At 48.2% G+C, this 14,126-nt stretch overlaps 5 protein-coding genes across 5 annotated transcripts; 2 read left to right on the top strand and 3 right to left on the bottom strand.

The window, feature by feature from the left end:
* Positions 1-851: 851 nt before the first annotated feature.
* Positions 852-1,983, top strand: RhiXN_05113 (protein-lysine methyltransferase C42C1,13; the record flags this gene model as incomplete). Its single annotated transcript, XM_043324929.1, has 4 exons — positions 852-974; positions 1,028-1,292; positions 1,364-1,385; positions 1,437-1,983. 4 exons carry the CDS (start codon positions 852-854, stop codon positions 1,981-1,983), a joined length of 957 nt encoding a protein of 318 aa, XP_043177348.1.
* Positions 1,984-2,553: 570 nt separating this feature from the next.
* Positions 2,554-3,675, top strand: RhiXN_05112 (pirin domain-containing protein; the record flags this gene model as incomplete). Its single annotated transcript, XM_043324928.1, has 5 exons — positions 2,554-2,710; positions 2,771-2,807; positions 2,861-3,001; positions 3,058-3,462; positions 3,513-3,675. 5 exons carry the CDS (start codon positions 2,554-2,556, stop codon positions 3,673-3,675), a joined length of 903 nt encoding a protein of 300 aa, XP_043177347.1.
* Positions 3,676-3,792: 117 nt separating this feature from the next.
* Positions 3,793-7,284, bottom strand: RhiXN_05111 (aldo/keto reductase family protein; the record flags this gene model as incomplete). Its single annotated transcript, XM_043324927.1, has 21 exons — positions 3,793-3,861; positions 3,910-3,999; positions 4,056-4,111; positions 4,165-4,217; positions 4,269-4,427; positions 4,485-4,520; positions 4,572-4,668; positions 4,718-5,046; positions 5,099-5,156; positions 5,210-5,324; positions 5,770-5,859; positions 5,902-5,963; positions 6,017-6,069; positions 6,180-6,281; positions 6,328-6,367; positions 6,417-6,501; positions 6,564-6,714; positions 6,769-6,882; positions 6,938-6,995; positions 7,091-7,188; positions 7,247-7,284. 21 exons carry the CDS (start codon positions 7,282-7,284, stop codon positions 3,793-3,795), a joined length of 1,953 nt encoding a protein of 650 aa, XP_043177346.1.
* A 384-nt stretch (positions 7,285-7,668) lies between these two features.
* RhiXN_05110 (3,4-dihydroxy-2-butanone 4-phosphate synthase) lies at positions 7,669-8,530 on the bottom strand (the record flags this gene model as incomplete). The annotated part of the gene is made up of 4 exons (XM_043324926.1): positions 7,669-7,844; positions 7,895-8,059; positions 8,116-8,237; positions 8,289-8,530. The coding sequence occupies 4 exons, from the start codon at positions 8,528-8,530 to the stop codon at positions 7,669-7,671; spliced, it is 705 nt and encodes a 234-aa protein (XP_043177345.1).
* Positions 8,531-11,411: 2,881 nt separating this feature from the next.
* On the bottom strand, positions 11,412-13,515 carry RhiXN_05109 (transcription factor Opi1; the record flags this gene model as incomplete). Its single annotated transcript, XM_043324925.1, has 5 exons — positions 11,412-12,446; positions 12,515-12,874; positions 12,946-13,053; positions 13,111-13,285; positions 13,340-13,515. 5 exons carry the CDS (start codon positions 13,513-13,515, stop codon positions 11,412-11,414), a joined length of 1,854 nt encoding a protein of 617 aa, XP_043177344.1.
* Positions 13,516-14,126: the final 611 nt, after the last annotated feature.

Genomic DNA, 14,126 nt, shown 5'->3' with positions numbered 1-14,126 from the left:
CCGATGCTCCTAGAGCGAAAAGTGGAAGGAGAGGAGCCCAAATCATTAAGAAGTTTGGCGGTGGGTGAGAGAGAGAGCGTGGTTGCTTGTCCAGCAAGGCAATACTTATAGCGAGAGTGACGGTGGTGGAGAGTATGTAACACTCTCACCACAATGGCTGCGGCGCGGCCCCCGAACACTGCTTTGTCAGCAGAATTTCCTCCTGAGCTACCCGGGAACCCTTGGCATTCACGTTCCGGCATTACCTCAAACACCTTATTACAACCACTCCACACACCGACCGTCATCAGCTCATTGGCATGAACGTCCTACTGCATCATCGCTGCTCATTTACTACTCTGCAGCATGCTTGACTCAAGAAGCATCGTTGAACTTGTTCCGGCATTACGTCAAGTGTAACGACATCATGCCCAAATGTATTCGATTTCCACACTTCATCTCATTCCAAGCAGTGCCCGCAGTAGTTGAAGTTTCCCGGGAATAGTTTAGTAACCTTGTATGGTACAGCAAGCTTATGACGTATGTTTTAGCTTGCAACAGAATATGCAGCGCCTCATGGGTCAATTTTCAACATGTATGTGAACGAACAAACCCAGAAACGGCAGCCTCCCCTCGAGCTCTTACGGCCTCGCGTGGTATCACCCTTATGGCAGCCATACCGAGTCTTACCCGCCCTCCCGGATTTTTTTACCGTCTCCCACGCTTGTCTTCTCTTTTGTCTGTTATATTTCTTTTGCCTCCTTTCTCTTAACGTAGCTTAACTCGGTCTGCGAGCAGTTTGCCTTTGTTCGCATGTAGCTCAAATATGAATCTAAAAAAAAACAGCCTCACGTGATTATCGTACGAGCATTATGAACCACGCCTCCCAAGTCGCCGCGGTTGATAGCAATTTGTCTTGTGAACTGCCTCGGCCGCCAGGAGTTCTTGTGACACTGCCCCAGGGCTCTACCCAGGTTTTAGATGTGGATGAGGAGGTATGCCACTCAGCTTTAGCATAGCCTAGAAGCGGACAATATATCCAATATAGGTCTTTATTTTGTACAGTCGGCACGTCGAGAACCGGGATGAAGATGGCATACAGGGTCTTGGTTCAGTCGATTCACTTGCTGACTCTTTGACATTGAACTTTGTTCTAAGTTCGCCTTCACCAGCGATAACGGAAGAGTCCAAAGCGAAGGGCCGGGGTCGGCACAGAAAGGCCCAAAGTTCCAAGCCCGGACCAGCCGAAAAGGTTGTTGAAATTGAAGTGTTTCAAGATGTAACAGGCCTTCGAAGCCGGAAGGGTGATACAGGTAAGATAATAATAGTTGTTTCTAATGACTTTGTAAAGTAGTTGTTAATCTAACATATCGATTTGACATAGGAAGCGTCGTATGGCGGGCTAGGTGAGCACGGAAGACCTACACTGGGACCATCGGTGCCTAACTCGATCAAAGCGTGCATTTAGCCAAGCTTCTTCTTCAGCAGTACTATTTCCCACCTCACCCTCCTCACTCGGCCCTCCTCAGCTCCAATCATATCTCCAACGCCAAAATTGTTGAGCTTGGCAGTGGTACAGGCGTCCTCGGATGCGCCCTCCGTCCACTCTTATCTGGAAATGGACATATTACCCTTACAGATCTCCCAGAGCTTACCCCTCTCTTGCGCAAAAACGCTAAGTCCGCTAAAGTCTCCGTCGAGCCTCTGGATTGGACGTGGCAGATTATACCACAGTTTACTGCGGATCTAGTGTTATGTGTTGATTGTATATACAACACCGCACTTGTACGGCCGCTTGTGAGAGCGCTGGGGACGTTTGATGCACCCATACTCGTAGTTATCGAATTGCGAGATGAGGACGTGGTACGGGAGTTCCTCTACGAATGGTTGGCATGGAGGCCTCGAGCTTATGGAGATGGTGAATCATGGGGGATTTCAAGTTTGGCGACTGCAGACGATCTGCTCAGTCCACGTTTCGTGGCTTGGGTCGGCTGGAAGGTATAGCCCATCATCTTCTAGTATATATTTCTCCCATTTAGGTCATTTTATTTTGCCACCGAGGTCGTTCCGTTATTCATTACCTATTTGACCATGTTCCAGATTGTACATGTTCCAGATTGTACAGGCGATCCCTCGGGTCGAGTGGCTGGTTTGTAATGAGCAGCGCTAATCACTGTTTCCTTATATGGCTATTGGTTCACGACTTTAGTCAGTTCCGGGTGCTTCGATCTCGCGTAACACACCGATACGCGCATATCCACTATGCTCCGCGCCTGCGTCTGGGCGCAGCTGAGGCAGCAGCGGATGGTGCGAGAACAAAGAATGAACATGCCGCTCGGCTCAAGGACGACCCACCTCACCCATGTCTTATATGGACCATCACTTCCCACGCTATTCAAATAATAAAGGCCCAGAGAATACCTCATATGTACTTCGAGTATTCATCTGTCAGCAGCCGACGCACCTGTCAAACAACCAGGGATCCCGGTCATACCAGCATATTCGTTCATTCTTCGATTCATAGACCCGGCTCCAGTATAAAGCCTCAACATCCGGAGCTCTCTACGACCCAACATGCCCTTCTCTCTTGGACGAGCAATTAGCAACCTCACTCATCACCACCCAACTAATCCCGCACACCTAAAAATGGCTTCTGCATCTCTGTCGCCTCTCCACCCCGAGGTCCGCCTCATCCCCCGTCTGTCTCAGAACCGTGGACATGCCAACCACGGTGAGTAATTATAGCTTGGTATACATTGTGTTATTTTTGACTCAACTTTTGTTTTGATAGGTTGGCTTAAGACCTTCCACACTTTCTCCTTCGCGATGTAAGTGATTTCATCAGAAGAAACTATTTCAGTCACTGACTTTCTAAAAACAGGTACTACGACCCGAAGTTTGAGGGCTTTGGTTCGCTCCGTGTTATCAACGAAGACCGCGTCGAGCCCGGTGAAGGCTTCGGCACTCATCCTCACCGTGAAATGGAGATCTTCTCCTACATTGTGGGCGGTGAACTTGAGCAGTACGTACCTTACTTGCATCATACTGAGCTCCCAACTCACATCCCATGATCTACAGCAAAGATAGCATGGGCAACGTTGAAATTATGAAGCGTGGCGACGTTCAAATGACCAGTGCCGGGACTGGTATCCGTCACTCTGAATACAACCGCAACAACAAGGAGCAGGTTCACTTCTTGCAGATTTGGTTGCTTCCCAACAAGAGCCGACTCACACCCTCCTACTATACCCGCCACTTCACTGATGCAGAGAAGCGCGACAACCTCCTCAAAGTCGTAGCCCCTGTTGATGCATCTGATGTTTCGGACGCGCGTGAGGGAAGCGGGCCGACTCCCGTACACGCTCAACTATCCGTCTATGCGTCAATCCTTTCTCCTGGAAAGACCGTGACGCATACTTTCCCTGAACCGGCCGCTGGCCAACCCGCTCGCAAGGCATACGTCCACGTTATCCAGACTTCTGGGTGAGTTTGTTCAAATCGTTACATTCAGCTCATTCTAATTAGTCCAATAGATACAACACCGAAGCCTCCAAGGGCGCCAAGGTTCAACTAAACGGGGGCCTGGAGCTTGGTGAAGGAGATGGCGCTTTTGCTGGCGCACGTGGTGGCGAGAAGATTCAAATCGAAAACAACGGAGACCACGATGCAGAAGTTCTCGTTTTCGACTTGGAGTAGATGTTCTGGGATACCCTGATTTGTCTGTATTCTATTGAGGACTGAGATCCTGTAGTATGTGTAATTCATAAATAAACTTTCAACTTGATATATTTAGTTTTCATGGGGTTCAGCATTCTACAGCGGACGTAAGTTGGGCTCCGGGGCAGGAGTGTTATCGAGAATTTTGTTAATTTTTTCGCGAACCTGTGAATCGTTTAGTCAAGATAGAGCGTGTTGCATCACTTGGGCTACCTCAGGAGTAAATTTCTTGAGGGTTTCCAGCGCTTTAAGGTTCTCGAGCAGTTGTTCTGGATTTGAGGCACCGAGTATGACAGTCGATGCCTACGAATCCGGAGAAGAATGAACAGCGAGCGATAAAAATAATTTAGTTGACCTACATTAGGATGAGATGCAGCCCAAGCAAGCGCAAGGATTGTTACGGAGCATCCCAGTTCTATTGTATGCATGTATGTCAGTGTTGCCCAAATTCACAAAAAGGTTACTCACCCGCTTCAGCAAACTTGGTGAGTTCCTTCACCTTATCCAAAGTTTTTAGCCCCCTTTTAAAACATTAGATCTAATAGACTTATACGTTGGCTGTTCAAGCATACTCTTCTTTTGATAGGCCTTCAATCCTAGTTTTGAAGAAGTCTGCGTTGGTCGCAAACCTGCTACCCTCTGGAATCCCGTTATTATACTTTCCGGTCAAAATTCCACTAGCCAAAGGGCTCCATATAGTGGTACCATACCCATACTTCTCGTATAAATATCTACAAACCAATGTAGATTAGCCCATCATTCTCTTTTGATCGTGAACATAGTCTTACTGATACTCGGACTCGAAGCGTTGACGATGAAAACAGCTAGATCATGGTCAGACCCTGTATGGATGCGAGAGAGAAGGACGCATTTACTTGTATTGAACCTGTTCCGCGATAGGTGCAATGAGATTCAACTTGGCTGCAACGTGATACGCCTCTTCGACTTGACGGGCACTCCACTCCGAAGTTCCTAATAGACTCTGGGCATTTGTTCGGTGCAGTGAGATAAAATGCCTCACCCCAATAGAATGCCTTTCCTGTATCAATGAGATGATTGAACGCCCGAACCACCTCCTCCATCGGTACCGTAGGATCGGGGCGATGTGCAAAGATAATGTCTACACAGTCGACCCGGAGCCGCTCTAAAATTTCTTTCATGCCCTCGATTACACTGTAGTCAGCAACATAAGTCGCTGCTTGCTCCTGTAGCCACTGAAATATTATTGCATACTGTTTACGAGAGAGACCTTTATCATTAGGTCCTTTCCTGTTAGCTTGACCAAAGAATATCTTGCTCGAAATAATAAGGTCCGAGCGACGAATGCCGAGCTCCTCAATAACCCGCCCCCTATAGAATAGCGAGTAAGTCCCGACTCGAACCAAGAGATGCGTTCACATACACTTCACGTTCGCTTTCTCCCTTTGAATAAGATTCGGCAAGGTCGATCATATTGATTCCTTGATACATCTATCCGTTGGATCACTGTTAAACAGTTTTAGACACAGCGTACCGTTCTCAAATGCCAGTTTGACGACTTCTTTCACAGGGTCACCCTTGACCGTTCCCCCGAAAGTAAGCCAACCACCAAGCGAGAATACGGGAACGCGGAGACCGGCGTCCCAAGTCTACGGAACTGCATATCTTTGGGCTGTTAGAGTTAACCGTATAGATATCACTCTTACAGAGAAATCTGAAGGCTATATACTCACTCATATTCGAGTTTGACATCAGAGTTTTTGACGACCATGGTACCGCTAGAGTGAGATGGGTTGTGGTCGAACGGAGAATACGGCCCGGAAGCCGTTTTTGTTTGTGCTCCCGTGCTCATTGGATCATATTGAGTTTGAGATAGCACTATGAGGTTCATGAAATCATAGAATAATAGGCAGAATTAGTTTGTTAAATGAATCGCATACAAAGTGCTTAATTAACTACATTTCTTAATGGGTTTACAAAGGGCGGAGGTTAGGCTCGGGTGTAGGATCATTATCGAGAATCTTATTGATCTTTTCTCGGACCTGTAAATAGTTGTAAATAGTTATTTAGATTGACACTATTCAGAAAACCGACCTCTGGCGTAATTTTCTTGATGATCTCCAACGCCTTGAGGTTATCAATGACTTGCTCAGGTTTTGTAGCTCCAAGAATGACGGTAGATGCCTATACAGTTACTTAGCAATGGCAGCCGAGTAGAGAAAAAACTGCATACATGAGGGTGAGAGGCTGCCCACGCCAGAGCCAAGTTGGAGACCGAGCACCGAGTTCTGTATCAATCCAAATATGAGAATGAGACATATAGCTATGTCTTTCCACTCACCCTTCTCAGCAAATGCAGTCAATTCTTTCACCTTTTCGATCTTCTTTTGTCCACTATAGTGACAGGGTTAAACAAAGCGGGGAACTTTCAGGGAGTGTCCAGCTTACTCTTCCTTGCTCAAACTTTCGACTGTGTTCTTGAAGAACTCTGGTTAGTGTCGAACCGACTACCCTTGGGAATCCCGTCGTTGTATTTTCCGGTGAGTAGGCCGCTAGCCAGCGCGCTCCAGATCGTGGTACCATAGTTGTATTTATCGAAGAGGTACCTTGGTTTGGGAATGATAACAACCGCATCAATTGCATCAAACGCACTTACTGGTACTCGGATTCGAAGCGTTGACGGTGCAGGCAGCTGAAACACCAGATGAATAAAGGCGCTCGTCAAGGGCGATATAACATACTGATATTGACTTGTTCGCTGATCGGTGCAATGAGGTTAAGCTTGGATGCAACATGATGAGCCTCTTCTACTTGGCGTGCACTCCACTCCGATGTCCCTAGAGTGCGATCAATCAAACGATCAGCAGTCCCTAAAATAGATTACTTACCCCATAGAACGCCTTTCCGGTTTCAATAACATGGTTAAAGGCACGGACGACTTCTTCCATTGGTACGGTTGGGTCGGGGCGATGCGCAAAAACAATGTCAACATAATCGGTCCTCAGGCGTTCGAGTGTTTCATTCACGCCTTCGATAATACTAGCGATTAGGTGTGCGTCAGTTGTATTCAGTTTAACGTTTATATTTACTTACTGTTTCCGGGATAGCCCACGATCGTTTGGTCCTTTACGGCCGAGTCCAAAAAATATCTTGCCGGTGAGGATTAGGTCAGAGCGGCGAATACCAAGTTCCTCGATGACGCGTCCACTAATGTATCCAGGTCTTAGAGACAAAGACAGGAAACCTATTACAAATTACGTACATCTCTCTCTCACTCTCACCGTTGGAATATACCTCAGCCAAGTCGATCATATTGATACCTGGATGTTCAAGGTATTATGAGAATTGAAACAACTCTGATGGTATGACTTGCCATTCTCAAATGCTGTCTTGACAATTTCCTTTACTGGGTCACCCTTGACGGTTCCCCCAAAAGTAAGCCATCCACCCAAAGAAAAGACGGGTACACGGAGCCCAGATGATCCAAGACGACGAAATTGCATATTCTTGGGACTATTGCACGTCATCAGAGGCGAAATTTTGGAAGCCAAGGAGAGTCAAATCATCTCACTCGTATTCGATCTTTACTTCAGAGTTTTTGACGACCATTTTTAGTTGTTCTAGTGGTTTCGGGTCAGGAGGGGGTGGTAGTAAGTATAGAGATCGATACAGGCTGGCGATCGTTTATATATGCGTGACCATCACGCAAATCGAGGTTGAGTCATCTTATGCAATGGTCTAAAGATGACAATGATGAGATTGAGGTGGAGGTAAAGTGGAGGTATGCTCTATGCATATACATGTGACGCAAGCCATATGGGGAAATAAATGACCCGACTCAATATTTCCAACTGGTCGACAATCTGGCTTACAGCTGTCTAAATTTAGCTTATAAAAATTGCATTCTAATTAAATGAGTATGAAGAAATTAACATTCAATGTCAACTCGGGAAACCTCCTAGTCATAACCAAGAAAACACAACAGCGCATCAGCTAGCACCCATGCTCGCGTCGCCATTTGGCGATCATCTCAACGCTGATCATTTTGAGGCCCCATCGATCGGCGAATGCCCGGCAATCGTCACGACGTGCCATTGTGCCTTGCTCATCGTCATTGACCAGCTCACAGAGGAGCCCGCCGGCCGGGAGATTGGTCAAATTACACATATCTATAGGGACATTGTCAAAATCAAATCAACTAATAACGAAAACAACTGACCAATTGCCGCTTCTGTGTGTCCCTTGCGGGTCAACACGCCGCCTGGGCGAGCTCGTAGTGGAACCATGTGCCCCGGTCGTGAGAAATCTCCTGGAACGACCTGAGGGTCGACAAGTTTTCGGGCGGTTAATGCACGGTCATGTGCAGAGATACCTGTTGTGGTGCCTATAATTCAAGCCGAAACATGAACACCTGTAAGATTATCCATGTTTCTAACATACCGATCTTGTAGTCAACGGTCACTGTGTACGCGGTCTTGTGCTTTTCTGTGTTATTTGGGACCATCATCTGAATATCCAGCTCCTCCAGGCGCTCGGATGGCAATGAGATGCAAATGTAGCCGCTGTGAGACTGATGAGTAATGGGTAGGCATATGCTAGCGATGAGGACAGACCTGGTGTGCTTGATGAACCATGCCATCTTCTCTGTTGTGATGGTGCTGGCGGCCGCGATGAGATCGCCTTCGTTCTCTCTGTCTTCGTCGTCCATAACTACGATAAATTCCCCTCGGGCAAACGCCGCCAGCGCATCCTCCATCGCGTCAAACTTGAAGGCAGGCTCAGCCATTGGCGCAAGCTTTTTGAGAGGAACCGAGGCCTGAAGTTGCGGGGAAGTGCTAACAGCAATGGGTGCCATAGTGTCGATGGATAGAGTGAGTCGAGCGTGGTCAAGAGGGGGTTTGTGCAGTACGATAAAAACCAATGGTGCGTGATTTATAGAGTGAGGTGAGTCCAAAGTGAGCCATGAGCGGGTGGTCGCTTATGAATTCGTGGGAGGTTTTGACTGACCTTGATTTGGGAGAGCTTACAGGCCATCTTTGCTTCCGAGCCGGTTAATATCGCCCCCGGTCAGCACCTCAACTTGTGCATCTTGTATATATCATACAGGCTTTCATCGACTTTCGGATCTATGATCGCTGTCGAATGCACTTCAAAATGACACTTCGTAGTGTCAGACCGCTCGACTGGACCGAATAGACGTGCTCCCAAGTCTCGATTCACGTGAGAATGCTGACAGCTGACTAGAACACCGGACTTTGTCAATTCCCGATCATGATTTATAATTCTCTGCAGAGGAAAGCCTACATATAATACATGTCGTCACAAGGCAGACGTCAGCCAACTTACACAGCCAACACTAGTCGATATGTCCAACATATCTTCCATAATAGCAACATGGAACTATTTTATTTGATAAATTATGAAATCATCAGCGGGGATGTTGGTTTTATGGCTGAAGGCTGCCTGTATAAATTGACGGATGTCTACCTCGCACGTTTCTTGACGTTTCGGAACTTTGATACACTATTCAGACATTGAGAATATCTCTATTTCACCCCGTAGCCAATGCACAAAAAGAGCACACTCTCGCATTATTCTAACCACCAAGGCAGGCTATCGCGTTTCCGTTCATGATGGGCATAATCCACGTACAAGTCAGGAATGGTATTTTCCAGCCGACTCAGTTCTTCTTTTGGAAGCTCTGGAAAGTAATGATCGTAGGCGCGTGGTGCATACATACAATATTCCAGCCATAGGGACTGGATAGACTGAATGGAAGCGATACCACGTAGCCCTGTTATAGTTACACGACAATCGCGTAGTATTATGTGTCGTAAGCTTGCACTTTGTGAGGCAACCGTACTGAGAAAAATATCAAAATCCCCAATATCCTGACCAACGAAAACCAGATTTATTAGGTCTCTTGGACACGGCGGCATCAGGTGCAGAGGCGCATTTGGTATGTGCAGCAGGAGCGTGGTGATTTTTTGTCGAGCACAGAATGAATGCAGATCATAGATGCGTGCGTTCGTTGACATGACCTCCTCAAGTGTCGAGAAATTGCCAATTTTGAGGCATAACGCCTGGCGCCCGGTTCAATCGCCTGCAGGAGGTGACCGACGAAATCCCAGTCCTTTCCCCCAAGACCCAGAAAACTGAGCATCGGAAGTTTTACTCGATCTCTTGACCGAAATCCCGTCAGCTGCACATCGCTCGAGTCCATGTGAAGCCACTCGAACTGGACTGTGGAAAGTTGGGGACTCGCGAAAAGAATATCGTATATCTGATCCATAGACGGACTGGGTTGTATATCGTAAAGTTGCAGGTCGACCAGCCCCGAGAATCGCACGAGGGCCCAATCCAAGGTTACTGACGAGAGCATCAACGTATCGAGTCGATGCATATTCTCAAAGAGCCGAGACTGATTAGTTTGTTCCGCAGAGAAGATGTGGACGGACGAAACGTTGGGTGTATGTACTCAATTCTCAGTTTTTTTAAAGGCCCGTGAGCATTTCCTTCCGAATAGTGGTCGGTGACGGGTTGAACTACGGTCGAGCAGGTCGTCATGAGTACTAGTGAGGCCACCGCCCTATCGCGTATGGAAATAGGAAGCCCCGTCTTTTCGAGGTCAAACAATTGCGTGTGGTCACAGTGTATGTGGAGTTCAATGGGTACATCCTTGGCTCGCCGAAGACAACGTAGAGAAAAGGGCTTCAGGGGAAGCCAGCAACCATATTCAAGAAAAACGTCTATATGAGACCAGAAGGAAGCCGTATTGAGCATAATATATCTCCAAGATGTGTTTACGCCAGAAATAATTGTCGCATGTCTGCCACACCAGTTTCTGCTCTTGTTGTAGATTCGACGTGATTTGCCCATCCAATAATCACAATGCATGTCGTCCCAGCCGACGAGAATAGAAAATATGCGGAGCAGTATTTCATCCGGGAGAACTTTTATCGGTGAAGTGTTCTATAAAGCACGATTCAGTTCGTCCAGGAGAGATTGAAATACCTGAATACCTGTTCGGGTACGATTTGTGACTCCATTTAATTCAGACTTTTCAGGTGTCCGTGGGAGGTAATGTGAAAAGCTCATCACTGGCGCTTGTCCAGCTTGGGCTACGACTTGGCACTCAAAACCGTCAGTGAACGTTAAGCACGGCCACTATTTACACGGAAAGCCAGCACCACCAAATTCGATCAACGTATTTCACCCAGCAAGTGCTGCTGTATTACTTATGGGTATTGTATACGTGGACTTTGCAATTGTTCGCGACGCATTCAGAGCGAGTTAGAGACAAGTTGGCTAGTCGAGTCTTTGGAATAATGATTGTGTTCAGGCTGAGTTTTGCGGGTTATGGGCGAGGCGATCCAGCTATGATGTCCACTTCTACTAATATGGCCTTGAAAATTCGAATATGCAGCAATTCTGGGGCTAAAACTCAATCTATTGGATACAAAAGACTGGAGCATTGACAAGGATACCAATAGCACGAAACGAAACCCAAGGGCTTGAAGACGATATGCATGTATAGAGTAAACGCAAATGAGATGGGAACTGAAGGACAGGAAATGCGCGGTTTCACATTGGAACTCGAGAATAGCAAGACATTGTCTAATGAGTGAAAAGATAAGAATTCAGAGAGAAATCAGACTACCGCCAAAAAAAAAAAAAAAAAAAGAAGAGAAAGAAAAAGGAAAGGGAAAGTGAGAACAAGGTATAAAATCATGATTTTAGCCTTGGGAGTCGATCATCTGCAAAGGAGGCAAGATTACATCATTTGCCTCGGTCATTGTAGTATCCTTGAGTCGCTTAGCACCACGCCCTCCTCCTTTGCGACGCTTTCTGCTCATGTGGCCAATGCTGTTAGCTGCATCGTCATCACCGTCACCATCCGTTTCCGTATCGCTCCCGGCGTTGGAAGGAGCAGCAGAGGACGGTAAGGATGAATAGGACGAATAAACCGAAGGAGGTTGAGTGCGCGGGTGAACCAAAGCGTCCCTAAACGAGTGTGGGAAAGACATGGGCGAGAGCGGCGCCGCGATTGAGAGTGATCGAGGGGATCCAGACCCGGACGTGAGTGCAGGAGTTCCAGGAATCCCGTTTTGGTGCGAAGAACCCAAGTTCGACTCGGGCGGTGGAGGGGGTCCCATTAGCTCATCCGCGTCCTGCTCTCCACGTTGGAGTCCGACCACGCGCAAACGATCGACCCAGACTTCAGCACGGTCAAGACTATCCTTGACAACTCCGGTAACACCTCGCATCATGTCGAGGCTCTCCGTAGCGAGAGTCATGACGCGTTGTGCTGCTTGAGCAGCAGTACCGGCAGTGGGTGGTGGCCGGGGCCCGGGGCGGGCCGAATAGACGCCGGAGTCGCCTGTGGTATTTGTCCTTGGTGGATAAGGCGCTCGAGCGCTCAAGCCCGAGACAATTCGTCTATGACCAGGTCCATCTATCTCTCCGTTGGCAGAATGACCGGCGCTGGCCCATCGTTCGGGCAAATTCAAGAGAACAGAGCGAACGGTTCCTCTGGCTGGTTCGGGCAACGCTCCACCGGCATATCGACTGACAATATCCACAGCTTGCCGGATCGTGGCCACCACATCCCGCTTTACGGCGCTCAACCGTGCGAGTGCGGCCGGCGATACAGGCGCGTCTCTATCCATGTGCATAGGCAAGAGCGGCCCGGTTGTACCAGCTCCAGGTTGTAGTGAATCTAGAAACTCACGCAAAACGGCAATTTGGCTATCGATCCGATTGGTAGCATACTGTACCCACAGGAATCACATGGTATCAGACAGATCCCCAACCAAACGGACATAGGAGACATACGCACCTGCAGCCATTGTAGACAGTATTTCAGGCGTTTCATGCTCTCATCGCTGAGCGCTGCGCCAATTCCGCCCGCCTCCAAGAGCATAGTTTGCCATCGGCTTCTGTTCGCGACTTGACGATCCGATTCAATTGGCACGCCAGATCCTGCTGCATGATGCGGTTGTATGGCATCATCACGCACAGAAGGTGTGGGGGATCTCATTTGTGTGGTACTATTGTTTGACGTGCGTCGCTCCAAGCTGCGTCCCCTGGGAGGGCCTGGGTCAGGAGACCGAGGGGTCGAACTGCGAGTGTTCTCGTCTGGAAGAGGTGATAAACCGTCGTCACGAGGACTCTCGACTCGACCATAACGTTGTCCCAACTACGTAAGACAAAAAGAGAGAGAGAGATCAGGATAAACAGGCGAGAATGATGCAATATGGGCCCGCTCACTCTATCCAATTGGCGACAGGCAAATTCGTCCAACTGAGCCGTGGGCAGCCGGTTCATGACGGGCTTGCTTATCGTCTTGACTGAAGATTCAACCATCTGCGCACCGTACTTTATAGCGCAAAGATGATCAATCCGCATGCTCAATAGAATCACAGATGTACGAACCTTGACTACCCTAGAGCTCGCCTTGGTCTGTGAATACGCACTGAGCATCGAAGTGACGAGGGGCAGGGTCGAAACGCGGGAAACAAAGTCTCCATTAATTGCAACGACCTGGTCCCGTGTCTCGTCTTCGAGGAGCATGCTAGAGTCGACTGGCATGGTCTGTGACTGAGCCAACCTAGGAAACATAGTCAACGGCCATATCACGCTGCTTGTTGGCGCAGAGCGGGACCTACTTGTATCACTTCTGCTCGGTGAGAGCGGCGAACCTGCGGTGCCCTGGCTCCTCATATCCCCGAGGGCCTGGACGGCCATGAGCACATCCGCATCATGCTCGTCAATAATTCCAGTCGCCTGCATGTGGTCGGTAGAGGTGGTAGTTGGAGATGCATCACTAGCAGTTGGCATAGCCTATGGCAAATTGCAAGGACCGGGATTGAATCGGCTGAAAGGTCAAGAAGAGGGGAAGGGGAGGAAAGAGCGCTATAGGTTTAGATAGGGAGTTCCTAGGGGAAGAATCAAGTGCCAAGGGGGCAGCAGTATGACGAAGATATTGTATATGATAGTTAGTACGAGAGAGCGAAGGCACCGGGGGACGCTAGAGCTTTGTTGCACCAGTGGGTGATGGATGCTCGCAGAACCCATCCGAGCCAGAGCGGAGCATGTGTTTCCCATCTTCAACTCGCACGTGAAATCTCTCCACATCGGACTTTTTCTTGCGTGCTTGGATAAGCGCGCGGTTGATTTGGGATCCGGGATGTCTTTCGAAGATTATTGGCCCGACACAAATGTTTTATGCCCATGTTAACATTGTGCCTACTGAAATCGATGTTCAATCAGACCTTACCTCTAATCACTCGTGACTGGGACAGGTCGTACCGGATAAAACCAGTTTGATCACGCGGCCGAGGCAAGTTATTCCGGAAAACCTCCTGGGGTAATATGGTTGAAAGCAAGCGGCGAAGCCAAAATGGAAAACACGGGGAGATGATCGCAAGCTTAAACATAAACCGCCGGAT

The sequence above is a fragment of the Rhizoctonia solani genome, chromosome 2 (genome assembly GCF_016906535.1).
Source record: "Rhizoctonia solani chromosome 2, complete sequence".
NCBI classification, from domain to species: Eukaryota; Fungi; Basidiomycota; class Agaricomycetes; order Cantharellales; family Ceratobasidiaceae; genus Rhizoctonia; species Rhizoctonia solani.
Note: the sequence above shows the minus strand (reverse complement) of the source record. Positions and strands in the feature narration are given on the sequence as shown.